The sequence below is a fragment of the Sus scrofa genome, chromosome 6, assembly GCF_000003025.6.
Source record: "Sus scrofa isolate TJ Tabasco breed Duroc chromosome 6, Sscrofa11.1, whole genome shotgun sequence".
NCBI classification, from domain to species: Eukaryota; Metazoa; Chordata; class Mammalia; order Artiodactyla; family Suidae; genus Sus; species Sus scrofa.
The window spans coordinates 36,539,832-36,566,921 of NC_010448.4; the positions used below are offsets into that span (position 1 = coordinate 36,539,832).

General features: G+C 45.7%; 2 protein-coding genes across 4 annotated transcripts in view; both read left to right on the forward strand.

The window, feature by feature from the left end:
• The window catches only part of ABCC11 (ATP binding cassette subfamily C member 11), an 84,800-nt gene extending 77,642 nt beyond the window's left edge, over positions 1-7,158 (forward strand). For all 3 annotated transcript variants that reach the window (XM_021094228.1, XM_021094230.1, XM_021094229.1), the window contains 5 exons: positions 617-776; positions 3,739-3,817; positions 4,526-4,639; positions 6,465-6,629; positions 6,770-7,158. In XM_021094228.1, coding sequence (XP_020949887.1) covers positions 617-776; positions 3,739-3,817; positions 4,526-4,639; positions 6,465-6,629; positions 6,770-6,862 — 611 coding nt within the window. In that variant the 3' untranslated portion in view covers positions 6,863-7,158. The remainder of the gene's footprint in view (positions 1-616; positions 777-3,738; positions 3,818-4,525; positions 4,640-6,464; positions 6,630-6,769) is intronic.
• The window catches only part of ABCC12 (ATP binding cassette subfamily C member 12), a 93,400-nt gene continuing 86,123 nt past the window's right edge, over positions 19,814-27,090 (forward strand). The window contains exon 1 of the mRNA XM_021094234.1: positions 19,814-20,023. The gene's annotated coding sequence lies outside the window, so the exon portion shown is untranslated. The remainder of the gene's footprint in view (positions 20,024-27,090) is intronic.

Below are 27,090 nucleotides of genomic sequence, written 5' to 3' on the forward strand. Positions count from 1 at the left end.
TTGAGCACCTACTATCTGCCAGGCATGGAAACACAAAGGTGAACAAGACACCTGGCTGCCCCTCACCTTGACCTTGTCTTTTAGGCAGAGGTTGAAAACCGAAATACCTTTGGAGCCCAGCAAAGAACACAGATGCATGAAATGGGCCTGGGGTGTGATGAAAGCGGGGGAGGAGGGCCGTGATGAACTTAAACACCACTCTTTCAAGGCTGCAGCTTCCCTCGGCTCCAGCTGCCCGTTGCCTGAAGGAGATATGGGACCAGTGTTGTCCGTTCTACTGCCTTTCAAGAGAAGCATGCAGTTTGAATATTTGCATTTGGGTCTTTGGATTTTTTTTTTTTAATGGTGACAAAGAAGTTAAAAAACAACAATAGCATTATGTATGTGAAACAGAATGTAGGATTTCTCCAGGGGCTCCATTTTTGCCCTCTGGTTGAGGTGATAAGAAGCAGCATGATTTCCGGCACACTTTGGGGTGGCGTGTCCAGGCCTCTTCTGCCCTCCCAGGGCTCATGATGACCAGGGACAGGCCATGGAGAGGGTGCGTCAGGTCTGACCTGTGCTGCCCGTTCCGCAGACTCAGGATATGGAGCCCCGCTTGTCTCTTGTCCCACAGGGAAGTCCTCCTTAGGGGTGGCTCTCTTCCGCCTGGTGGAACCCGCCGCAGGCCGCATCCTTGTTGATGGCGTGGACATCTGCAGCCTCGGCCTGGAGGACCTGCGGTCCAAGTTCTCGGTTATCCCGCAAGATCCTATCCTGCTGTCAGGGACCATCAGGTGAGTGCTGGGCTGAGGCCACCTGGGCAGAGGATGGGTTTATGGGAGGGGTTCCAGGACGGATCAGCTGTGGCCAGAGCACGAGTTTCTGGGCCTCTGCTCTCTCATGCCCACTTGACTCCCCTCCCCAGGGTGTCCTTGAGGATTGAATGAGGCCTGGATATACACAGGAGCACTTTGTAACCCATCATGTCCCAAACAAAAGCCAGGTGGAATTTTTATTTTTTAACCCTGATGGGGGAACTCCCATCGTGGCACAGCAGAAGCGAATCCACCTGGGAACCATGAGGTTGTAGGTTCGATCTCTGGCCTCACTCACTGGGTTAAGGATCTGTTGCCGTGAGCTGTGGTGTCGGTCGCAGGTGTGGCTCGGATCTGGCGTTGCTGTGGCTGTGATGTAGGCTGGCAACTGCAGCTCCGATTTGACCCCTAGCCTGGGAACCTCCACATGCCATGGGTGTGGCCCTAAAAAGACAAAAAGACAAAAAGACAAAAAAAAACAACAACCGAAAAACACCCTGATGGGATTGGTCAGATATCAGGTCACTCTTGGCACTAGCTCTGTGGCTTAACCATGTCCTTCCATGTCTGGATGTGGTTTATTCTCTTCTCTCCCCGCCTGGGTAAAGCCAACAGGAATGATTAGGCTGGATATTAGGAAGTGCATCTCAGTCCAGTCTGTCTGTGAAGTGGACAGAACTGGATCTTTCAGCCTCCTCTCCATTGTTTCTATTTCCTTGAAAGTCAACTCGGAGCCTAAGCTTCCTCCAGTTTAGTGCAGCTACTTGACAGCACACATTAGCTGTATGGGAGCCCATGGCGTGGAGACAGGAAGACTGAGGCATTGAAAATGAAGCTGGACCCCATACTTAAGGGGCATCCTTAGAGGCAAGAGGGTAAACTGACCCCAGAGCTCCGATCACCCGTTTATTTATTTACTCATTGTTCATTCATCCCTTCATCCTTTCATCCATTTAACTTGCCTTGTCTGAGCCTCCGCCACGTCCAGACGTTGTGCTAGTGACTGGGGCTATGGATGAATGATCACTGCCCTTGCTCCCTGCAGGAGTTCACAGTAGACTCATACCTGGGGGCATTTAGACATGAGGACTCCTCCGATGATAAGACAAGGAGGTAACCTCTAGATCAGAGATAGGAACCAGGTGCTCAGGGAAAATTCTGCCTGGGAAATCCAGAAAAGCTTCCCAGAGAGGGGACATTTGAGTCGGGTCTTGAGGGATAACTAAGAGCTTTCCTGGCAGAGAAAGGGGAGGAAGTCTTTCCAGGGAGAGTGCATAATATGTGAACGAACAGCATTTTGTAACGATTGTTTCGTTTTGGAGAACTGAGCTAACTTTTAGTGCTAGATTTCCGTGTTAAGGTAGAACTTGGCCAAATCTATGGTGCCTTGGTATAGGAGTAGTAAAAGGATGGAAATAACATTTATGGAGCATCTATATATGCCTTCCCCAGGCTTTAATATTCTGTATCATTTAACTGTCACAACAGCCCTGTGGGGTAGGCACTATTATTATTTCCCTCATCTACCCCCCCCCCCCTTATAGGAGAAGAAACTGAACTTAGGAAAAGGGACTTGTTTAAGGGGATACACACATAAATGATTAAGATGATATGTAACCCCAGGTAGTCCAGCTCCTTAACAACTGATAGTCCCCCCCCCTGCAGTGGCAAGTATGGACCAGAGTCTGGGAGACCCAGGTTCTTGGCCCTTCAAAGTTCCATCGAACTCTGCGTATTTTGATTTCAGCCTGTCTGTCAGACTGACTCGCAGTGTGACCTTGAACAAGCCACATAACCCTGATAAGCCATAACCTTCTCATCAATAAAAGGGGTATATCCATCTCATGGGGAAGAGGGTGTCAGTGGACCCACCTGTGACAATGCTTTGGAAACAGTCGAATACCATGCAAATGAGGCATTTCAATTTCTGCTGCTTCTTCTTTTTTTTTTTTTTTTTTGTCGTTTTGCCTTTTGCTAGGGCTGCTCTCGCGGCATATGGAGGTTCCCAGGCTAGGGGTGTAATCGGAGCTGTAGCCACTGGCCTACGCCAAAGCCACAGCAATGCGGGATCCGAGCCGTGTCTGCAACCTACACCACAGCTCATGGCAACACCGGATCCTTAACCCACTGAGCAAGATCAGGGATCAAACCAGGGAGTAGGGAAAAGAAAGATTGTTTAATGGGTAGGGTTTTTAACTGATGATGATGGGTTTTAGTGGATCTTTACACAACGTTGTGAATGTATTTAACGCCACTGAACTGTACACTTACAAATGGTTAAAATGATAACCAGTATGTATATTCTAACACACACAAACAGCATACACCCCAAGCAGCTTAAGCTAAAAGGGCCTCTTTTGGCTCATGACCCTGGAAAGACCAAGGCTGATTCAAGGGCCCAGTGTCCCCTTCACTCTGCCTTGACTTCATTCTCAGGCTCCGATGAGGGCCCTGGGGGGTTCTGTGTGCCCCACACCAGAGGCAAGATGGGGCGTCCTCTCCTGTTCCGACAGTGAGAAAGAACAAGCCTCTTTCCTGGTGATCACCAGCCAAGTCCTGAGATACATTCTGATTAGCCCCCTTCCCGCCCCCAGCGCATCACTGTGGCCAGGGATTGCCACGTGCTGGCTGGCTTATACCTGAGGCCTTGCTCTACTCCGGGGCTGGCGGTAGAGCTCCACCTGGACCACGTGGCCTTGAGGGCTAGAAAGGAGGGGATCCTGAAGCAAGGGGTGGAGGCTGCGGTCTGCAGAAGGAAGGGGTACTGGGAAAGCACAAGAAAGACCACTCGTAGGAGGTCCATGGGCTTCTCTGGACCCAGGAATCCAGCTCTAACTGTCCTTGATCACATGCTGTGGGGGGGGGGAAGGGGGGAGTGGAAAGAGAATGACCACTTCAAAGTCAAGCGTGCTGATCAGACACTTCTCTTCTCCCGCGGCAGATTGAACCTGGACCCCTTTGATCGCTGCACAGATGAGCAGATCTGGGGTGCCTTGGAGAGAACATCCCTGAGCAAGAAGGTGAGCAGCCGCGGGGCTGAAATCCTGGCCCTAGCCTCCTTCGGGCTCCTCTCACGGGGTATTCCAGATGCTGCCGCTTGGGGGCGCGGATTAAATAAACTCACAGGGATGAGATGGTTTGGGGTTCCTCGATAAAGGCTAAGGACACCAGCGGTAAAGCAGGCATGCTCCAGTTTAGGAAGCGTAGGAAGAACAGCGGGGAGGGGAGCAGGGCTTTGTCCTCCCAGTGCTGACATTTAAGGGAGATGCTTTTGGACAGAGGCAAGTGCTGTGTAGGTAGTGATGAGACCTGCAGACACTGCAGTGGGTGGTCAAGCAGCCCCTGCCCTTTTATGGCTCCGTGGGCATGTTGAAAGTCTGGGCCAGGGATCAAAGCCGCGCCACAGCAGCGACCCAAGCCTCTGCAGTGACAACGCCAGATCCTTAACCTGCCGCGCCACAAGGGAACTCCAGGCCAGGCCTCTTTAAAGACGCACATTCCATGGAGACCAACTACTGAGGGGATAGCAGGGCACAGATCTAGGAGAACATTCCAGGCACAGGCACTCCAGATGAGGGGGGTGAGAGGGGCGCAGTTGAGGAAGAGAAAGGCCAGTGGCTGGAGGGTAGGGACAGGGGGAGTGTCACGGAATGTGACAGGAGAGGTACGAGGGGGTCGGTGAGGGCTCATCCCACAGTGGCCCATGGGCATCTTCCCCGACATTACAGGTTTCAAAGTTTCCCCAAGGCCTGCAAGCGGAAGTTATGGAAAACGGCTCGAACTTCTCGGTGGGGGAACGACAGCTGCTCTGCATCGCTCGGGCCCTCCTCCGCAGCTCCAAGGTGAGAGCCCGCGGCCAGTGAAGGGTCGGGTGATGCCCGGTGTGGGAAACACCCTGGCCGTTTCTCCCTACCGCACCCAGGGACTCTGGGCTCTGCCCTGGGTTCTGTCCACAAATCCCCAAAGGGCTGCTCTGCCGCTTTCTGCTATTCCGCGTGCACCTGCCCCGGCAGGGGGCGCTCTCCGCCCGGGCATCCTGCCCTAAGCTGAAAGGGTCCCTGCCACTAGCAGGTCCCCACGCGTTTCTCCTCCACAAAGCCGAAGCCACGAGGTGAGAAACATATGAACTCAGCACTGCCCACTGCACTTTCCTTTTAAAACTTGGTTGGAGGTTACCCCTCGTTTTTATTAGAACTGAGAATGAGATGACAGCTGTTCTGGGGCAAAATGATATATTCTTAAAAATTTCATCTGACAGTGTTTCTTGAACTTTTCCAAATGTTTCACCAGTAATTTCAGGTCCTGCAGGGGTTAGTTAGGAGCAAACTTTCTCTCATAAATGATGCAACACACACACACGTATACACCTCCACACCCACAGAGGCGTACATGGACATCCAAAGCACAATATGGTCAATTAATGAGAAATGCAAAAAACGCTGGTGCGGACTGTCAGAGCCGGAGGCAGGGAGAGGGTTTCAGAGGAGGAAGGACTTTCCCCTCTTCCTCGGAGAGATGCGTAACAGGACTTGCAATATGTATTTAGCACTTTCTTAGCCTCTCAGGTGCTTCACAGTTACTTAGCCACTTGGTATGGAAATTGCTTTCTCTATATTGTTTCCCAGATTTGAGTTATCACTTTCTCATTTTTGTCATATCTGCGCACTATCTATCCAATGATTCACTCGTGATGCCCTCTTTAAAAAAATCAGCCTCAGAGTTCCTGCCGTGGTGCAATGGTATTGATAGTCTCTGCAGCACCAGGAGGCAGGTTCGACCCATGGCTGGCACAGTGGGTTAAAGGATCCAGCATTGCCACAGCTCCTGTGTAGGTTGAAACTGCAGCTCAGATCTGATCCCTGCCTAGAGAACTCCATATGCCACCGGGCAGCCAAAAATGAAAAATAAAAATGGCCCCAGCGTATACAGGAACATTTGTAAAATCGTTCTCCCTGGACTAGTTAGATTTTTCGAATGCATATTGCTCATGAAAGCCATGCAAAACTGTTAAAGTGAACAGTAGGTTTATCCACAGTTAGATTTTTCTAATGCGCCTTGTTGATGAAAGAAATACAAAAACGTTAAAGTAAAAAGTACTTTTATCTGGTACTGGCTGCGCCATCTCCTGGGCCACCCAGGATGAGTGCATGGCCCACCTGTAAAGGATCATTGCTCTAGGTTAATTCAGAAGGCAGTTCATAAAATAAGAAGTTGGAGTTCCCGTTGTGGTTCGGCAGTTAATGAACCCAATTAGTATCCATGAGGACTCAGGTTTGATCCCTGGCCTCGATCAGTGGGTTAAGGATCTGGCATTGCTGTGAGCTGTGATGTAGGCCAGCAGCTGTAGCTCTGATTCAGCCCCTAGCCTGGGAACCTCCATATGCCCTAAAAAAAAAAAAAAAAAAAAAAAAAAAAAAAGTCGCCACTGTCACATTTTCACTTTCAAGAACTTAATTCTCCAGTCATTAAAGAAGAGTTAACTCTTGGTTGAGACCCAACATTCTCTTCATGATATGATGGATAACTTAGAGCTCAAAGTTGGTTTTGCACCTGGTCCCAATATCTCATTTCCCAGCTAAGGTGCTTGGTGAACTAGTGGTAGACCCAGGACTAGATCCAGGTCTCAGCCTGAGGGGGCTACCTTCACCCCTGTTTTGTATCCATCAGATCATCCTTATTGATGAGGCCACAGCCTCCATCGACTTGGAGACTGATGCCCTGATTCAGCACACAATCCGTGAATGGTTCCAGGGCTGCACAGTGCTGGTCATTGCACACCGTGTGTCCACTGTCCTCAGCTGTGACCGTATCCTGGTCATGGGCAACGGGAAGGTGAGGGGACACCCTCCCTCCCTGGGTGGGTGGGGTTGCTGGGAGGATGGCACCCAGGTCGGGGCCGAAGGAGGTCTTCAGCTCCTTCACAACCGAGCTGAGCTGTGCCCTGGCTCTTCCCCTCCTCTCTCTGTCTCCAGGTGGTGGAGTTTGATAGGCCTGAGGTCCTGCAGAAGAAGCCAGGGTCTGTGTTCGCAGCCCTGCTGGCAACAGCCAATTCATCACCGAGCTGAGGATGGGGACCCCATGAAGGCGGGTGGCTGAACCCATCATGGTGCACTGGAGTGTGGTGGGGGGCTGCGGTCTGCAACCTCCTTGTGCAGAGAAGGTTCTGGAAAGCAGGGCTGGACTGTGCTCAGGGGTGCTGGTGATGGGAGGGAAAAGGATGTTGAGGGAGCAAAACCTGAAATGGGGCTCTCCATGGTTCAATAAGGGTTAAGCTTATAGTTTTCTGATTGGTGTTAAAAGTGTGGCAAATGATGGACTGATTTTGTAAAAAAAAAAGTAAATAAAAGGAAGAAAAAGTCTCATTCTCTGTTCTGCTTTCTGTTAGCTCGTACTATTCAGCTGCAGGGAACAGCAAAGCCGTGAAACTTTCTGAATAAAAGGGACTTTATTAGCTCATATAATGGAAAGTTCTAGAAAAATTCTGCATTAAGGGCCAGGATCAAAAGGCTATCTGCCTCTCGGACTCTGCCTTTCTTCTCTCAGCTCTACTTTCCTTTCTTCATCTCTGGCCTTGTCTCCTCATGGTGGCAGAATGGCTGCCAGTGACTCTAAGCTCATATCCCACCAGCTCTGTACTAAATGTTCCTTCTCCAAGGATTCCAGCAAAAACTTTGGGGCTAAACCTCACTGGGCCACCTTGGGTCATGTACTCATCCCTGAACCAATCACATGCAAGCCTGGTGAGATACAGTGACTGGCCAGGCCCAAGTCACATGATCACACCTGGGCCTGGGGATAGTCAGCTGCCCTGAATCACATGGATGGAGAATGGAGGGGGTTGTTTCCCCCAACAAAACTGGGGTGTTCTTCCTACATTAAGGAAGAATAGAAATAGATGCTGGGTAAGTCCAAAACAATAGCCATCTACCATATTTGTTTACTAATTGGAGAATAGATGGGTGAAATAAGAATTAATTTATAGACGTTCCCATTGTGGCACAGTGGGTTGAGCATCTGGTATGGTTTCTCTGGCAGTGTGGGTTCAATTTCCAGACCCACTGCGGTGAGTTAAGGATCCGGCATTACTGCAGCTAAGGATTCAGATTCGATCCCTGGCCTGGGAACTTCCATATGCTGTGAGTGCAGCTGAAAAGGGGCGGGGGGGGGGGAGGAAGAGTTAATTTATAAAATATGCCAACTGGAAATATGGTTATCTGTTGACCCCCACCCACAAATGGTTACAGATATATATACATATATATATATATATAAACAGTAAGTATTTTTAATTCACTGCTAGGGAGGCCTCATGGTTGGAAGGAAAGATGTTTCAAAGTATTTTCCTTTTGTTTCCAGATTACAGTGTCTGATTTTGCCATAAGAAAAATCAATTCAGTAAACAAATATTTCCTACTCTGTTGCCCTGGGGCAGGCACTGGGGATGTAACAATGTCCCTGCCATCATGGCATGTGCCCTCCTGAGAGTGAGTAAATCATAAACGAGGAAACAGGAGGTTCCAGAACTAAGTGACAGAGGCAAGAACAGGGTATTGGAGATGGGGGCCATCAGAGCCGACTTCCTGGAGGAAGTGAGGTTGCTGTTTACTGAGACCTGAAAAAAGTGACCAAATATTTGTCCAGATGAAGGGGGTTGGGGCGAGAAAGACTGTGCCAGGCAGAGAGAACAGCAAACAAAGCCTTGCGGGAATGACCTATGACAGGGCTGATGCAATTGCAGGACCTCACCTCTGTGCCCTTCCTGGTCCTTAGGCAGCACCTGCTCCTCTTCCCAAGGTGTTTCCCAGGTGAATGTCTTCTCTCCCTTAAAAACCCTTCTGACTGATTGACCCCCTTCCCCTCCATCCTTTCCTTTTCCTTCTTGATCCCGGGGCCCCGCCTGCTCCCAGCCTGTCACAACTCTGCAGGATCAGAGATGCTTGTCTGCAAGTTGAAAGTGACTCTACTAGCCCTGCTCTGCCCCCTCCCAGAGCTGCCATGGGGCAGCTTCACACAACACACTCGAGAAAGCTCTCCAGCCACGGAGGGCTGCTGCCCCTGATGCTTGACCCAAGTTAGCAATGGGCCAGTTAGCGGACTGTTTTCCTTCAGGTGGCCAGCAGATGGCAGGCTCTTCCCAAAAATGCAGAGACAGCCCTGCTGCCTCTGGCTCTAGATCCGCTGAGACTCTGGGAAAGCACTGACCCCTGAAGACAAGGGCTAGAGCCCATCTCTGCTTGATCTTGGGGAACTCAACACACCTCCCCCCAGAGCAGCCTCTCTGAGGGAGAGGGGATTGGCTCTTAGCCTTGGCTGCACATTAGAGTCACCCCAAGTGTCTAAAAAAAATACTGGTTGGAGAGTTCCTGTTGTGGCACAGTGGAAACGAATCTGACTAGTATCCGTGAGGATGCAGGTTTGCTCTCTGGCCTCACTCAGTGGCTCGGGGATCCAGCGTTGCAGTGAGCTGTGGTATAGACTGCAGATGCTGCTTGGATCCTGTGTTGCTATGGCCGTGCTGCTGTAGCTCCGCTTCGACGCCAAGCCTGGGAACTTCTATATGCTGTAAGGTGGCCCTAAAAAGCAAAAAATAAATAAATAAATAAATAAAATAAACAAACAAACAAAAACCAAAAATTGGTTGGTTTGGGATTTGGGATTTCCCTGGCAGTCTAGTGATTTCACTACAGCAGCCCAGGTTCAGTCCCTGGTCTGGGAATTGAAATCCCATATCCAGCTGCTGCATTCCATGAAAAACACAAACAACAAAAAGCCCTCATTGATGTTCATTCCTAGGTGTTTTGATTTCATTGGTTTGGGGTAGAGACTGAGCACTGGGATTTTTGAACCTGTAGGTGAATCTAATATGCAGCAAAACTTGAGAACCATTGATTCCAAGAAATAGAGCAGAACTGTTTGAAAAATAGTATTTTTAAAAAAAGAGTATTGGTAATATATTATTCCTTAAGTTGAGTGATGGGTATACAAATTTATTTTTTTAATTCTTTATACATGTCTGGGCATCTGAACTATTTTGTAATAAATTTCAAAAATTGATATTTGATATTTCAAAAATAATATAAAAATAATTGTAAAAAATACAACCTTTTAAAATCGCACCCCCAAAAATTAAATATCTGAGAATAAACCTGACTAAGGAGGTAAAAGACTTACATGCTGAGAACTATAAAACATTAATCAAGGAAATTAAAGAGGATTCAAAGACATGGAAAGGTATTCCATGCTCCTGGGTTGGAAAAATCAGCATTGTAAAAATGGCCATACTACCCAAAGCAATCTACAGATTCAATGCAATCTCTATCAAATTACCCATGACACTTTTCACAGAACTAGAACAAACAATCCAAAAACTTATATGGAATCATAAAAGACCCAGAATTGCCAAAGCAATCCTGAGGAACAAAAACCAAGCAAGGCGCATAACTCTCCCAGGCTTCAGGCAATATTACAAAGCCAGAGTCATCAAGACAGTGTGGTACTGGTACCAAAACAGACATACAGACCAATGGAACAGAATAGAGAACCCAGAACCCAGAAATAAGCCCAGACACCTAGGGTCAATTAATCTTTGACAAAGGAGGCAAGAATATAGAATGGGAAAAGACAGTCTTTTCAGCAGATGGTGCTGGGAAAACTATATCGCCACATGTAAATCAATGAAACTGGAACACACTCTCACACCATGCACAAAAATAAACTCAAAATGGCTTAAAGACTTAAACATAAGATAAGATACCATCAAACTTCTAGAAGAGATCATAGGCAAAACGGTCTCTGACATCAACCCTACAAGTGTTTTCTCAAGTGAGTCTCCCAAGGCAACAGAAATAAAAACAAAAATAAACCAATGGGACCTAATCAAACTGACATGGCTTTTTTTTTTTTTTTTTTTTTTTTTTTTTTAAGGGCTGCATATGGAGGGTCCCAGGCTAGGGGCTGAATCGGAACTATAGCTGCTCACCTACGCCTATGCCACAGCAATGCCAGATCCCAGCTGTGTCTGTGACCTATACCACAGCTCACGGCAATGCCTGATCTTTAACCCATTGAGTGAGGCCAGGGATCGAACCCACAACCTCATGGTTCCTAGTGGGATTCGTTTCCACTGCACCACGATGGGAACTCTCAGACTGACAAGCTTTTGCACAGCAAAGGAAACCATTAAAAAAAAAAAAAAAGACAACCTTCAGAATGGGAGAATGTTTCAAATGATGCAACTGAAAAGGGCTTAATTTCTAAAATACACAAACTTATACAGCTCAACAGCAAAAAAACCAACAACCCAATGGAAAAATGGGCAAAAGACCTGAATAGACATTTCTCCAAAGAAGATATACAGATGCCCAACAAGCACATGAAAAAATGCTCAATGTCACTGATTATTAGAGAAAAGCAAATCAAAACTACCATGAGATACTACCTCACACTGATCAGAATGGCCATTATTAATAAGTCCACAAATAACAAATGCCAGAGGGGGTATGGAGAGAAGGGAACCCTCCTGCACTGTTGGGAGGAGTGTAAATTGGTACAACCACTATGGAAAACAGTATGGAGGTATCTCAGAAAAATCTCACTCTTGGGCATATATGCAGACAAAACATTCCTTGAAAGAGACAAATGCAGCCGTATGTTCACTGCAGCACTATTCACAATAGCCAAGACATGGAAACAACCTCAATGTCCGCTGACAGATGAATGGATTAAGCAGTGGCATAAATACACAATGGAATACTACTTGGCCATAAAAGGAACAAAATCATGCCGTTTGTAGCAACATGGTTGGAATTAGAGACTCTAATACTGAGTGAAGTAAGTCAGACAGAGAAAGACAATACCGTGTGATATCACTTATATCTGGAATCTAATATATGGCACAAATGAACCTTTCCACAGAAAAGACACTCATGGGCATGGAGAACAGGTTTGTGGTTGCCAAGCGGGAGGGGGAGGGAGTGGGGTGGTAGGGGAGCTTGGGGTTAATAGATACAAACTATTGCCTTTGGAATGGATTAGCAATGAGATCCTGCTGTATAACACTGGGAACTATGTCTAGTCACTTATGACAGAGCATGATAATATGCAAAAATAGAATGTGTACATTTATGTGTAATTGGGTCACCATGCTATACAGTAGAAAAAAATTGTATTGGGGAAATAACTATTAAAAAAACATTACTGAGCAGAAAGAAAAAGAAAATATTTGCAACTCAAAAAAAAAAAAAAAAAAGAATTTGCCTTTTCTCAGAGTTCCCTGGTGGCCCAGAGGGTCAAGGACCATGAGGCTGTGGTCTGTTAAGCCCCATCTTGATTGTTTTAAGTACAATTAGTCTTCAGTTCTAGGACTGGTTTGTTCTCATTTCTTTGAGGCCACTTCTCAGAATGGTGGCAGCTTATGTCACGGCTGCAGTCTGTTCTTCTTGTAGTTAACTTCTTCCACTGGGTGAGGATTTCTGTATCTCTAGGACAGCTCACAGGATATGCTCAGAATAGTATCTACAACCTTTGAGGATGAACTAAACTTCTTTGACGTTGCTTAATGACTAAACTGTTTTTATTTGGTCTCCTTTGACTGTTTTCCTTTTATGTCTACATTTTCTCCCTTCTCTGATTAAACTTATTCTTCGACTAAAGTTCTCCTACAGACAAAAAGCACGCAGAAAACACGCGCATGGTGGTGGTGGGTGGAGGCGGGAAGGACCCTAGGGTTTTACTTCATTTCAAAGGCAGTTCCTGTAACAAAAAGTTTCTTCCCTACAGTAGGTGGTGCCAACTGTTAAGATCATAGCATTTCAACCATGATCCTGAAGGTCCTATTCTATCCCATTTTATGGAATCTAATTATTTCAGAGTCAGAAGCAGTTGCAATCTGGATGTTCTTAGCCTGTGATCCATGGACTCCTTAGCTAGATTCAGGGGAACTGTGAATTTGCATGGGGAAAAAATGATGTCTTTATTTTTACTGACTGAAATTTAGGATTTCCATTGATTCTGAATGAGGCAACAAACTATAATAGTATTAGCACTCTGACTCTGTCCTCAGTGGAAACCACGGATCTTCCTATATCTCATTTCAATTAGTTGATGCTTCAAAATATCATTTATATGCATCACTGCTTTGAAATTATAGTAGTTATTTGATCTACTGCTAGATCATGTTATTTAATGCATCAATAGAGAAGCATTGCTATTACAATATATGATTTTGAGGTTTCACACATATTTTGCTAACCATGTTGCTGTGTAGTTGTGTTTTTTTTTGCACTCTTGTGTACTTTATTTTATGCATTAGAAACAGTTCTGAGAGCCCTGGAATGCCAGAGAGATCCACAGCACAAAAAGGGTTAAGAACCCTCATCTAATTCAGGGCTTGACTGTATAGAGGGAAATTGAGTCCCAGATAGAGCAGGTTTTTTTGCTCACAGCTTCACTGTTGGCTTTTAACAGGCTGGCTAGGGAAGTGAGCACAGAGCAAGCAGCAAGGGCTGGAAAGAAAGGCCTCAGCACAGTCTGCTCAGAGCAGAGGTGACCCCTTCACACAAACTCTAGTACTTGGCTCACCCTTCCCCAGTTCCCGCCACCATTGCAGCAGCTCTGAGCAGCATCAGGACAAAACCATTTCTCCAGACATCAAAGAGGAGTATAATTTTCTGACTTAATAATGATCTTCCCGGACCAACCCTTGGTTCCTGAATGCTTTGTCTGTGCTATACCCTAGCAACAACTGACTGATCCAGAAGCTTCTATTCCAACATCAGAGTCCCTGGCCCTCTTAACATTCACTGATGTGCTCCCCACCCCTTATTCCCACCCCCATTCAAATACTTTATGATTCTGGGCTTGTGCCTGGTTCCTGATGCACAGCTTACAGGGCACATCCACAAACATCATTTCCCACGAAATGCATGCCGTAAGATTGTGTACCATTGCTAGAGCTGGCTGAGAGTTTTCACTCCGAGTGCCTTAATAATTAGCACCAGGAAGGAAGAGGTACTACAAGCTCTTCATGACCCAACCAGTTAAAGGAAAAATGTAGTTGTGCACAATAAAGCCTAGTGGTCCTTGTCCTGAGACTGGAGGGTCATCGTTTCCACGCGGGGGCTGACATTGTATTTGCAGGCTCAGCTAAGATGTTCTCAGGTCCTGAAGCTGTACATCACGGAGCTGAGCCAGAATACACAGGGTTTTTTTTTTTTTTTTTTTTTTTTTGGTCCATGTTTTGTGTTTGCTCTCTACTCACTGTATGGGTGCATTGCTCGTTCTCTCATTTATATTTCTTCCATGTCCTATTTTAAAAGCCCATTCAAATTCCGAAATTCTTTACAAAATCATCTGACATCAACTTTGCTCTCCCCCCCATCTCTCTTTAGTTCATAGGCAAACAAACACAACTGAAAAGCCCAAACTCCTTCCTTTAGCAGATACTTTGTGGTTTTTGGGACCCAACTGTGGCATATGGAGGTTCCCAGGCTAGGGGTTGAATTAGAGATGTAGCTGCAGGCCTACGCCAGAGCCACAGCAACGAGGGATCCAAGCCATGCCTGCAACCTACACCACAGCTCACGAGAACGCTGGATCCTTAACCCACTGAGTGAGGCCAGGGATCGAACCTGTGTCCTCATGGATACTAGTCGGGTTTGTTAACTGCTGAGCCTCGGCGGGAACTCCAGATACTTTGTGTTTTTCCACTGACAGTTTCCAACAGCAGCTCAGAAGGCAGAATTCTTATTTCCTATGAGATCCTGCTAATTTAAAAATTATTCTTCACAAATAATAGCTACCATTTATTGAGTATGACGGTGTTTAAGACACTGTGCTAAGACTTGTGGTTGCCAAGGGGGCAGGGAGAGGGAGTAAGATGGGCTGGGAGTTTGGGTTAGTAGATGCAAACTATTACATTTAGAATGAATAAGCAGTGAGGTCCTACTGGAGACCACAGGAAACCATATCCAGACTCTTGGGAAGAACAGGATGCAAGATAATATAAGAAAAAGGATGCAGAATATTTGTGTGTGTGCGTGTGCATATATATATATGTCACTTTGCTGTACAGCAGAAATTGGCACAACATTGTGAATCAATGAGACTTTAATTAAAATGAAAAGACAGAGTTAAGCCTTTCACTTGCATCGTCTTATCTCCAATTAATTGACAATGTGTTGAAGTTAGTGTTCTCATACTGTAGCTGAAGAAATTGAAATTTAGAAACTTCGAGCTCAGATCTGATGCCAGAATTGCTATCCTTAACCACTATGTGCTGTCAATTGTGTGTAACCCACACACTGATCTGTGTCTGTCCTTCCTTCCTCCCTCCATCCTCCTTTCCTTCTTTCTTTCCTTCTTTCTTCCTTCCTTCTCTTTTCTTCCTTCCTTCCTTCTCCCTTTCTTCCTTTCTTTTCCTTCCTTCCTTTCTTTATTTCCTTCTGTCTTTTTTCTTTTTTCCTCCCTCCCTCTCTCCCTTTCTCGCACACACACATACATGCTTCTTAAAACATTATTTAAACATGTTTTGAAGTTGATCGAGTTCATGCTTTTTATGCTTCTGGTGAAGGGCAGAAATACGGAGGATTTCAGACAGAGACTGACTTTGGAGTAAAGCCCTCACAGACCCTCGGAGCTGGAAAATCCTCCTCCTGAAAGTGCACCAAACACAGCATCACAGACGGGATGCAGGAAGGTACATTTATTCACATTAAGGTATAGCATATATGTGTGCATTGCTGTTCTAACGTATTTGTAGACCACAGTTGAATTTTTATAAGAATGAGGACAAATTGAAAAAGGACTTCTAATATCTTTATTTTCTCCTTGTACTACAGTGAATTCTCCCCACCCTCACCCACCCCTGGCCCGAGCCCCTTAGGGGGTGTGTTCTTCCTGGCTGGGCCTTGTTGCCCTGGCCTTCCTTGGGGACAGAAAGCTCACCTATCCTTCTCTTAAGGATTCCCTGGACAGAGGCTGCACGGCCCTTCCCCATCACTCCTACCCTTCAATCTGTTGCCGGATAGGCCAAACATCTTCCTGATGTGGTACCCAAACCGTGCCTTGGTAGGGATCCACCTCTGCCAGAGCATCCATGTACCTGGAGGAACACTGCCCATCATTCTCCTTGCATAAACCTGACAGCATTTGAATCTGTTTAGAAACTGTAAAAGTGATGTTCCCGTTGCAGCTTAGTGGAAATGAATCCGACTAGGAACCATGAGATTGCAGGTTAGATCCCTGGCCTTGCTCAGTGGCTTAAGGATCTGGGGAGGTGAGTAAGCTGTGGTCACAGATGTGGCTCGGATCTGGCATTGCTGTGGCTGTGGCATAGGCTGGCAGCTGCAGCTCTGATTCAACCCCTAGACCAGGAACCTCCATATGCTACAGGTGCAGCCCTAAACACACACACACACACACACACACACACACACACACACACACACACACACACACACACAGTAGAAAGAAAGAAAAAAGAAACAGTAAGAGTGAGACTGCACTGTTTCCAGGGGCTCCTGAGGTTGTTGTGAAGATCAAGGAATAAAAGGATGCAGAACTTCCTGATACACAAAGGAAGTGTGATATCACTCTACAAATGTCAAGTGATATTATTAGCTGCGATTTGCATTTATACAGAAAGGAGAGAAGGCAAATGAAAGGAGACCCCTTAGACACGCATGAGGAAAGCTGAGGCCAGGGAACCTTCCTCGTGGGAAGGCGGCTCTCTGCAGACCCTCCTCGGTTCCCACCTCCCCAAGGGCCATGGGAGTGAAGGCAGCCTTCTCCGTGAATTGCATCCTCAGGCCCTGGAGGCGCCGGGAACAGCCAGCAGGGGGAGGAATTGACCAAGAGAAGAGTAGGAAGAGGCCTTGGCAGGCTGGAACACCACAGCGAAATTTGTCATAAAATCCATGTGCATCAAGCAGAGACCTTCTACCGTGAGGACCTAACTCTTAAAAATGAATTGAGATTTGTGATTTCTGAATTCAGGGATGTGGCTCCCTCCCAACCCCTCGCCAGCCATCGTGGAGTCCTTCAGCCGCCTCTGAGCCTGGCACGTGTTCTGAGCCAGGCACTTGGGCTGGTCACTTATGGGGAAGTCAAGAAATTGGAAAAGACCCATGTTACCGAGTCTGCAGGCTTGAAGTGTGAGGAACAGGAAACTTCTACCCAAGAGTTAGTGCCAGTCCCAGACTTACCTTTCATTTATTAAAGAAAAAAAAATTAAGCTCAAATGACATTTTATTTTTGGTTTAGTGAAGAGGGAATGAATGAACGAATGAAGGAGTTCCCTGGTGGTCTAAGGGTTAGGATTCAGTGCTTTCACTGCTGTGGCCCAGGGTCGATCTCTGGTCTGCAAGTGCTTTCACTGCTGTGGCCTGAGTTCACCCTGGTCTGCAAATGGAGATCCCATATCAAGCCTCTGAATGCCCCCCCCAAAAAGAATGAATTTAAGATCCATCCCCCACCCTCTGATCTCAGATTTGCTTCTTTGTAGGAACACAGTGCAGGAGATGCATGTCTTCTGGGAGGCAGGTCTCTGGATTGGGAGTCAGGGGACTTGGCTACTGGTCTTGGGCTTGCCCCAAGCTGGTTGGAAAGCCCTCTGATCTTTGGCCTCCTCGTCTGTAGAACGGGCGCTGGGGAAGGATGTCCTCCTCTTATACAGGGTGGTGATGTGACAGGCTGGGGAGGGGGTGGCTTACATGAGCTTAGACTGTCACTGAAGGAGGGGGACTGTGTGCCCCAGGCCCATCCTGGGAGGGGGAAGTGCCCTTTAATGTGGGCAGAGGGAATGTTGGCGTGGTGGAAGCGGCAGTTGAATGGGGCAGTTGGAGAGGAGTGCTCCAGGCTGGCGGGGCAGGGAGGTCGAATCTCAGGTCCCCTGGAGAGAAGGACACCCAGGCATCAGCAGGTACCGCCCGCTAGCCCGTGACTTCTGATCCCTCCTCCTCATCTCCCTCCATCCCGGGGACAATAGCCTTTCCTGCCCAGGTGAAGCTCCTGTCTGTAGCTGTCAACCCTCGGTTATCCTCAGGGCCCTTGCCTCTCATCCCCAGGACAGGCTGTGATGGGCAACACCACGTGGATGTGGCTCCCATGTGGGAGAGGCAGAGACCTGGGGCCCCCAGAGCACAGGGGAGGCCCGAGGTGGGAGCACTGCCATTTTGGGAGCCCCCTTCCCCAACACCTGCTATGTTTTTTTTTTTTTTTCTGCTATGTTGTTTAAAAATAACCACAGAAATGTCAGAAGGAGATTTCCAAATTGGATATAAAAAAGCTACGGGAATAAATGAAGCCCCTACACAACACAAACACACACACACACACACACACACAGTACTGGTCACAATTTAATCACAGGATTTATCTTTTTTTTAAACTCAAATACATGGTCTGCTACTGCGTGGTTCACCCTGGTGTCCGATGGGTGTTTTCGTCTTTCTCCAATCTTGTTAGAGCATCTCTATAACTGAACGAGCGCCCTCACTTGGAGACCCCATCACGGGTCACTGTTTGGGGCCCTCTGGGGATGAGAGGACTTGGGCAAGCCCCAGGCCACACATACTCTCACCTACACATGCTTCCTTCTGCCCTCTCTCCACCCCTCTCTCCAGTGCTAGCCCGGGTCTGGCTGCCCATGTGGGTGCAGGGGACAGCTGGGCTGGACAGATAGGAGAGGTGAGAGGCAGGGCCTGAGGGAAGATTCCCAGAGTTTCTCCTCTGAGCTGCAGGCTGGTCAGGGGCCAGGAGGAAGTTCAGGTGAGGGGGGTGCAGGGGAGGGTACGAGAACCTCAGATATTGGCAATTTTAGTAGATTTAAATTAAGACTGGAGGAGTTCCCTGGTGGCACAGTGGGTTAAGGATCAGAGTTGTCACTGCTGTGGCTCAGGTCACACTGCTGTGGCACGGGTTTGATTCCTGGCCCTGGAAACTCCACATGCTGCAGGCACAGCCAAAAAATAAAAATAAAAATGAAGACTGGATTTGTTAAGAGAGGAACAGGGACCATAATCTCTTGTCTGGGAAGGGTTTTATGATTAAAAGTGGATCTACCAAAAAAAAAAAAGTGCATCTGCATTTGGCTGAGCCCTAAGAAAGGACTTCTAACACAGGCACCAAGGGAAACTGAGAATTCAGTTCTCAAGCAAGATCTTATTAATTGCTAATTTTCTGGGTTAGAGAGGCAGAAATGGATCGTAAATGGAGCTAAATGGGTGGGTCTTGAAATGCCCTCAAGCTATCTTTTGTCCTTTATCTTGAGAGTGAGACAAGGATAGAGAAAATTGAATCCACTGCAAGGAAAACAGCAGGGCAAATGTGATGATCAAGCCTGGGGCACTCAGACCCCAGAGCAAGGGAGACCTTAAGGCATGGCAAGGACTGTGGCAAACTAGAGCACAGGCGCCCTGCCACAATTTTTTGACAAAAGCCAGGGATCTTTTTTTCTTTTAATGAGATGATATGCACATTTTAAATAATATTTCCAAGTTCGAAAATTTAAAAAACTGGCGCAGCCCGAATAACATGGACTTGCAAATGGTATGGAGTCCACGACCTAACAGTTTGGTGTCCTCTGCTCTCAAATGAGACCTTCCTGCTTCTGCCTTTTCTGGTCTATTGAGGTCAGGTGAGCAACCCCCTGCCAGCAAGCAGAGGTGTGCATTAGGGACCTTTTTCCATCTCTTGCCAACCCTCAGGTGCTCCGAGTGGAGCATGGCTGGCCAGGAACGGAGTCACAGTGGCTGCAGGGGCCCTGACCTGGCGGAGTCTTTGCTTTTTCCAGCTCTCATCAGCGATCCCCCGTCCCCCCCCTCCCCATGATTGCCAGTGAGCAGATTTCTCCCTCCAGGCAGCTCCTCACTCCTGGCAGAGGATGGCTTGACAGACGGGGATAGAGATGTTAGCCAAAGCAGACTTCCTGATTTTAAAAAAGTCTCAATTTCCCCCCGGGGCTGCCAAATTTAGCAAAATGCCATTCCAGCTGCAGTGCTTCCAACTGGCCTGAAGCAATCATGGCTCTGCACTCCCTGGGGGAGGCTTGAGGAAATTACCACCCTGCCCCAATTTCCTATGCACTCTGATGACCTGAACCTGGCCAGGGAGCCCTGGCATCCCGCGTTTGGCATCTTAGAGTCCAGACTCCTTAAGACAGGCTGATGACAGCTCCCTGCCAGGACTTTTTGCTACTAGCCATGTGAGGAAAATAAGAGAAGCCAGAGGTAAGGGTTCTGCTCGGAGGGGGAGGCCCACCCTCCCAGAAGGAGGATCGGGATTGGAGGCACTGGTGAGGCTTAGCCTGGACAGGAGAGAAGGCACAAATGGGTTGCTAGAGGTGGAGAGAGGGACACAGCTGTTGTTTTCATGAAGAGGGAGTAGATGCGGTCTGCTCAGCCCCTGAGAGCAGAGCAACCGTGGCAGGCAGATCGCTTTCCATTGCTTTCCAGTCCATGCAAAGAAAACAGTTTATCCCCTTTAGGGCTATTTAACCTTTTATGCTGAAATGATTTCAAAGTTCTGAAAGGTAATAGGAATGATGCTGAGAAATCCTAACTCCCCTTCACTCTGATTTGCAAATTAGTTTTTCGCCACATTTGCTTTAAGATTCTCTCTCCATGCATAATTATTATTTTTCTGACAAATTTGAGAGTAATTTGCAGACATCTTGCTCCATTATCTCTGAAGACTTCAGTATGTATTTCCTAAGGATAAGGATGCTCTCTTACATAATCATAATTCTCAATATTATCAATTATCAAATCGCATGATGGTCAAAATCAGGAAATTTGACTTTGCTGTAAGACTCTTAGGTAACCTACAGTCCATATTCAAATTTGCTCAGTTATCCCAATAACACGCTTATTTTTTCCCTAGTCTAAGGTTTATATAGGACTGCACATTGCTTTTCGCTGTCATGTCTCTTGAGTTGCCTTTAACCTAGAGTGTCTCTTTGCCTTTCTATGTCTTTCATGATACTAACAGGTTTGAAGAGCACAGCCACTGGCTTTGCAGAATTTGGGTTTGTCTGATATCATTCATGACTTGATTCAAATTATCCATTGTTTGCAGAAATACTGCAGGTTATCCATTGTTTACAGAAATACTGTTGTCTTGAAAAGAATGACTTGGGTCTGTTGCCAAGCTTGCTGAATCACAGTCTGGTTGGCCAGAAGGAGATTCTCACTCAGGGCACTGAGTTTGCCATGTCTAATGTCTTCCTGGATTCTCTGAATTCTTCGATTCTATGATTCTCTCTCCTCCAAATAGTTGAGTTTCTGAACCTCTAGGGAGTTCTTTTGCCTTCATCAGCTAACCTGTTCCCCACCTCTGCTTTGCTCACTCTAGCCTTCTTTGTGGTGCTTGGCACTGCAGGCAGGGAAGTGGCCCAGAGACCAGGGAAGCTGTGGGCAGCTGGTCTGGGACCACGGCTTGGCTGTTCATGACCATATGGTGTGGCAAGAATGGAAGATGGGATGCTGTAGAAAGACTCCATGTACAAGGCTGTGTAACCATTATTTCCCTCTTCCTGCCTCTCTGGTCAGAGGAGGATTGTGTATATTAGGGGAGCCAATGACCCCTGCAGGGGTTGAGAGGCCAATTTCTTTACCTTTCTCAGTCTTGGCAGCCTTGCAGCAGCTATCAGCTCCCCACTGTCTTCTGCAGCACATCCCGAGAAGCCAGGAGGGCATGGCGCTTCGGGTAGAGGAGGCTATGAAGGGTTTTGGTAAACAGACAATGGGAGTCTTATGAGGAAGGTCTCAGGGCACTTTTGCCCATGCTTAGCCCTTTGCATGGACCAGCAGGCTGCTGTCCATATCAGCCGCAGCAGATCTACAGCCCTTCACTGCTGTTCCCCGCCTTGTCGCTCTTGACTCTTGCCCAAGCCTCATGCACATAGTTCCCTAAAAGAGCCTCTCTACGCAGGCAGCACACACCCAGCTCAGCTCCGGGTCCCACCTGGGCTTTTGCTCCAGCTCTCCTCCTCTCCTCTCCTCTGTCTTCCAGCCACCGGGCTCCTGCCTCACTTCTCATTAGACACCCTTCCAGCCCCTTCCTCTTGCCAGACCTGAAGTATCCTTCCGCCGAACTTGAGAAGCACAGGGGATCTGTATTACTCTGTGATGCTGAGCACTGACAGCTCGATCCCAAAGTTTACATCCTGAAATACATGATTACATATCACAATGTCATGGGGCAATCTCCACGGAACTTCCAGATCTCATTCCTCCACCAACCAGAGGTAACCATTGTCTTGAAATTGGTGTATATCTTTCCAGTTCATTTTTTTTTTTTTTTTTTGGCGGTGCCGATGGCATGTGGAAGTTCTCAGGCCAGGGTTCCAACCCGTGCTAGGGCAGCGACCTGAGCTGCTGCAGTGACAATGCCAGATCCTTAACCTGCTGCACCACAGGGGGAACTCCTCCAATTCACTTCTTAAAAATAAACTTTATTTTAAAAAACAGTTTTAGATTTACAGAAAAGTTGTGAAAGTAGTATGGGGGGGTTCCCTCCGGGGGGGTTCCCTCCCTTATCAACATCTTAGAATAGTAGGGTGTATATATTATGCTTAATGAATAAATATAGATACAATATTATTAACTAACATCCATATTTTATTTCACTTTCCTTAGTCTTCCCAGAATGTCCCTTTTCTATTCCAGGATCCCATCTAGGATATCATATTACATTTAGCCATCTCCTCTCCTTAGGCTCCTCTTGATTATAACAGTTTCTCAGGCTTCCCTTGTTTTTGACCTTGACAGTTCTGAGGAGGACGGGTCAAGTATTCTGTGGAATGTCCCTCCACTGGGATTTGTCTGATGTTTTTTCTTAGGATTAGACTGAGGTTATGGGTTTGGGGGAGGAGGATCACAGAGGTGAAGTGCCTTCTCATCCCATTGTATCATGGGCACATTGTGTCGACATGACTTATCACTGTTGATGTTGACCTTGATGACCTGGCTGAAGTAACATTTGTCAGGTTTCTCCACTGTAGAGTTACTCCTCCTCTCCTCCTTTTCCACAGTGTACTGTACTCTTGGAAGCACTGTATTCTGGTTGACGATGTCATTTCCCACAGGACTACATGTTGATGGTTCTGATACTGGAATTGAATTAAGTAAATGACGGGGGGGATGCTGAGAACCAGGTTTCTCACTTTGCCGTGGGAATTTACAGATAAACATGTGGAAGAGGCCAGAATTATGATAATTTCAGTAGCAGGTTTACAGTTGGAGACTCGGTAGGAACTTGGGTTTAAATCAAAACAGATTGAGATGACTACATAGAGAGAAATACTTTCAGATATGTCTCTATATACTAGTTGCTTGTCAACTGAGAGGGCCTGGAAACAACAATATCCCATTAAAAGAGAACACACTTAGTGCCCAGATTTTGGTCTCTAATACCATTTCCCCAATGAAAGGAATCAGGACTACTAGGAGAAAAGAGCTTTCACCACACATATATTTATCAGTATGTGAATATATTACTGTCTTGCAAGTATGTGGACTTTACATGGTTTATATGGTTATTAGAGGGAATAAATTTTTCTGCCACTTGCTTTTTTTTTCCTCTCAATTTACAATATTCACATAGGTTGACCTGTGGATTTAGTTCATTCATTTTTACTGTTGAATAGTAACATTATCTATATTGTACAATTTATCCATTTCTCCTGTTGATGGATGTTTAAGATGCTACAAACAGAGTTGGTACGAATAGTCCCATAGAGGTGCCACAAGGATATTTTGTGCTTGAGAGTCTATCCTCTGTGGATTGTTGAGTTTTTCGAGACTGTTGACAGTTTGAGCATGAGAGAAGAGAGGCTAGCGGAGATAGGGAATTTGTGAGGACAGTGAAAAGAGACTTGCACAGTTGGTGGCCACTCTGTATGTGGCCAACAGGTGTAATTTGTTCAGAGCATTTATGTACCTAAGGGGGAGAGTTGCTGGCAATAGTCGTAAGATAATCTTCAACTTGACCGGATAATACCAGATTGCTTTATAAAATAGTTGTACAAATTATACCCACACCAGTAGGATTTAAGATCTTCTGTGCTCCACATATATGCCAAGACTTACAAGTTCTAGGATTTTTAATATTGTCTATCTGAAGAATGAGAAATGGCTCTTTTTGTGATTGAGGTTTTTATTCATACTTCCCTGATGCTCAAAAGTTGAGCATTTTTGTATGTGTATATCTGGCTCATCTGTGAATTAATTGCTTGCTTATACCTTCTGTCCACTTTTCTAAATGATGGGCTGTACTTTTGTTTTTGATGTATTATGTGTGCTTGTTTTGTAAATTCTGTATATTTAGTCTTCATAGTTAAATGAATCACATTTATACCAGCAAGTTTCTTCTCTTCTTAATCTTAAAAAATTTGTTTTGAGTTTCCACAGTTTATTGACAAGAAAAGCAAGAAACATATAATATCTAATTTTTATAAAACAAAATTATGATAAATCAAAACATGCATGAGAAAAAGTTTCAAAACAGGAGTTCCCATTGTGGTGCAACAGAAACAAATCCGACTAGGAACCATGAGGTTGTGGGTTTGATCCCTGGCCTTGCTCAGTGGGTTAAGGATCTGGCATTGCTGTGAGCTGTGGTGTAGGTTGAGGACGCAGCTTGGATTTGAGATTGCTGTGGCTGTGGCATAGGCCGGCAGCTGTAGCTCGGATTGCACCCCTAGCCTGGGAACCTCCATATGCCGTGAGTGTGGCCCTAAAAAGCAAAAAAAAAATGTTTCAAAACAAATAAGCAAGTGAAAGTATCCAAGATCTAACAGCTTCTCACCACCTCCACTCCCTCCACTCCCTCCACTGTGGTGCAAGCTCCTCCATGTCTCCCCTGGGTTCCTAGGATGGCCTCCTGACTGGTGTCACTGATTTAATTCCTCCGCCTTCCCCCATGTCCCCACTTCACTCTAAGTCTGACATTCTTTAATCTGTAATGACATTTATTGTTTTCTCTCCAGCTTTACATGCAATACCTGTTCATTGCAGACAACTAGAAATACATAAAAGCATAAAGTAAAAAACAACAGTCATCCACAATCCCTACCCCCAATGATAACCACCATTGGCAGTTTGATGCATTTTCTCCCAGTGTCTATATATATATTTTAATTTAAGTATAAGGAATTCCCTCTGTGGCTCAGTGGGTTACAAACCTGACTAGTATCCATGAGGACTCAGGTTTGATCCTGGTCTCGCTCAATAGATTAAGGATCCAGCATTGTGAGCTGTGGTGTAGGCTGGCAGCTGCAGCTCCAATTTGATCCCTAGCCTGGGAACTTCCATATGCTGCAGGTGCGGCCCTAAAAAAAATATTGAAGTATAATTGACTTACATCACTATGTTAGTTCCAGGTGTACAACATAGTGATTTGATATTTTTATTTTTATTTTTTATTTTTATTTTTTTTCATCTTTTTGCTATTTCTTGGACTGCTCCCACGGCATATGGAGGTTCCCAGGCTAGGGGTCCAATCAGAGCTGTAGCCACCGGCCTACGCCAGAGCCACAGCAATGCGGGATCCGAGCCGTCTTTGCAACCTACACCACATCTCACGGCAACGCCAGATCGTTGACCCACTGAGCAAGGGCAGGGATCAAACCCGCAACCTCATGGTTCCTAGTTGGACTCGTTAACCACTGTGCCATGACGGGAACTCCTGATATTTTTATATATTACAATATGACCACCATGATGTCTAGTTACCATCTGTCACCAAAGATATTACAATATAATTGGCTGTATTCTCCATGCTGTACATTTCATCTCCATGACTGATGTCTTTTGTAAGGAAGATCATATCTTTTAACCTCCCTCGCTATTTCACTCACCCCACCACTGTCTCTTTCCCCTCTGGCAACCACCTGTTTGTTCTCTCTATCTATGAGTCTGAATTGTTTTGTTATGTTTGTTCATTTGTTTTGTTTTTCAGATTCCACGTTTAAATATATGGTATTTATCTTTCTCTGTCCACTTATTTCATTTAGCATAATACCCTCTAGATCCAATCAGTTTGTCCCAAGTGACAAAACTTCATTCATCTTTATGACTAATATTTCACTGAATATATATACCACATCCTCTTTATTCATTCATCTGTTGACGGACACTTAAGTTGCTTCCTTATATTGACTATTGTAAATAATGCTGCAGTGAACATCGGGGTGCACATATCTTTCTGAATTAGTGTTTTTGTTTTCTTTGGGAAAATATCCAGAAGTGAAATCGCTGGATTGTATATGGCAGCTCTACTTTTAATGTTTAGAGGCAAATCTATACTGTTTTTTACAATGAGTGCACCAATTTACATTCTCATCAACAGTGCATGAAGTTTCCCTTTTCTCCACATTCTTGTCAACACTTGCTATTATTGTTTTTTTGATGATAGCCATTACAAGTGAGATGATATTGTAATTTTGATTTGCATTTCCCTGATGATTAGTGAAGTTGAGCATCTTTTCATGTGCTTGTTGGCCAACTGTATTTCTTCTTTGGAAAAATGCCTATTTTAGGTTCTCTGCCCATATTTTAATTGGGTTTTTAAAGTTTTTTTTTAATTTTATGATGAATTTTAAGTCTCTTGTTTATTTTGGATATAAACCCCTTATCAGATACTTTGTTTGCAAATATCTTTTCCCATTCAGTAGGTAACTTTTTCATTTTGCTGATAGTTTCTTTCGCTATGCAAAATCTTTTTAGTTTGATGCAGTCCCATTTGTTTATTTGTTTACTTTTTATTTTGTTTCCTTTGCCCGAAGAGATATAACCAAAAATATTTGATAAGGCCAGTGTCAAAGAGCATGCTGCCTTAGTTTTTGTCTATGAGTTTTATGGTTTCATGTCATATTTAAGTCTTTAATCCATTTTGAGTTTATTTTTATATATGGTTTGAGAAAATAGTCTAATTAGATTCTTTTGCATGTAGCTGTCTAGTTTTCCCAACACCGTTTATTAAAGTGGCTGCCTTTTCCCTATTGTATATTCTTGCCTCCTTTGTCTTGGATTAATTGACCACATAAGTGTAGGTTTATTTCTTGGCTGTCTATTCTGTTCCACTGATCTATGTATCTGTTTTGTGCCAGTACCATACTATTTTGATTACTGTCACCTTGCAGTTTAGTATGAAATCTGCGAGTGTGGTGTTTCTAACTTTGTTCTTTCTCAGGATTGTTTTGGCTAGAGTCTTTTATGTTTCCATACATATTTTAGAATTCTTTGTTGTAGTTCTGTGAGAAATGCCATTGGTATTTTGATGTAGATTGTATCGA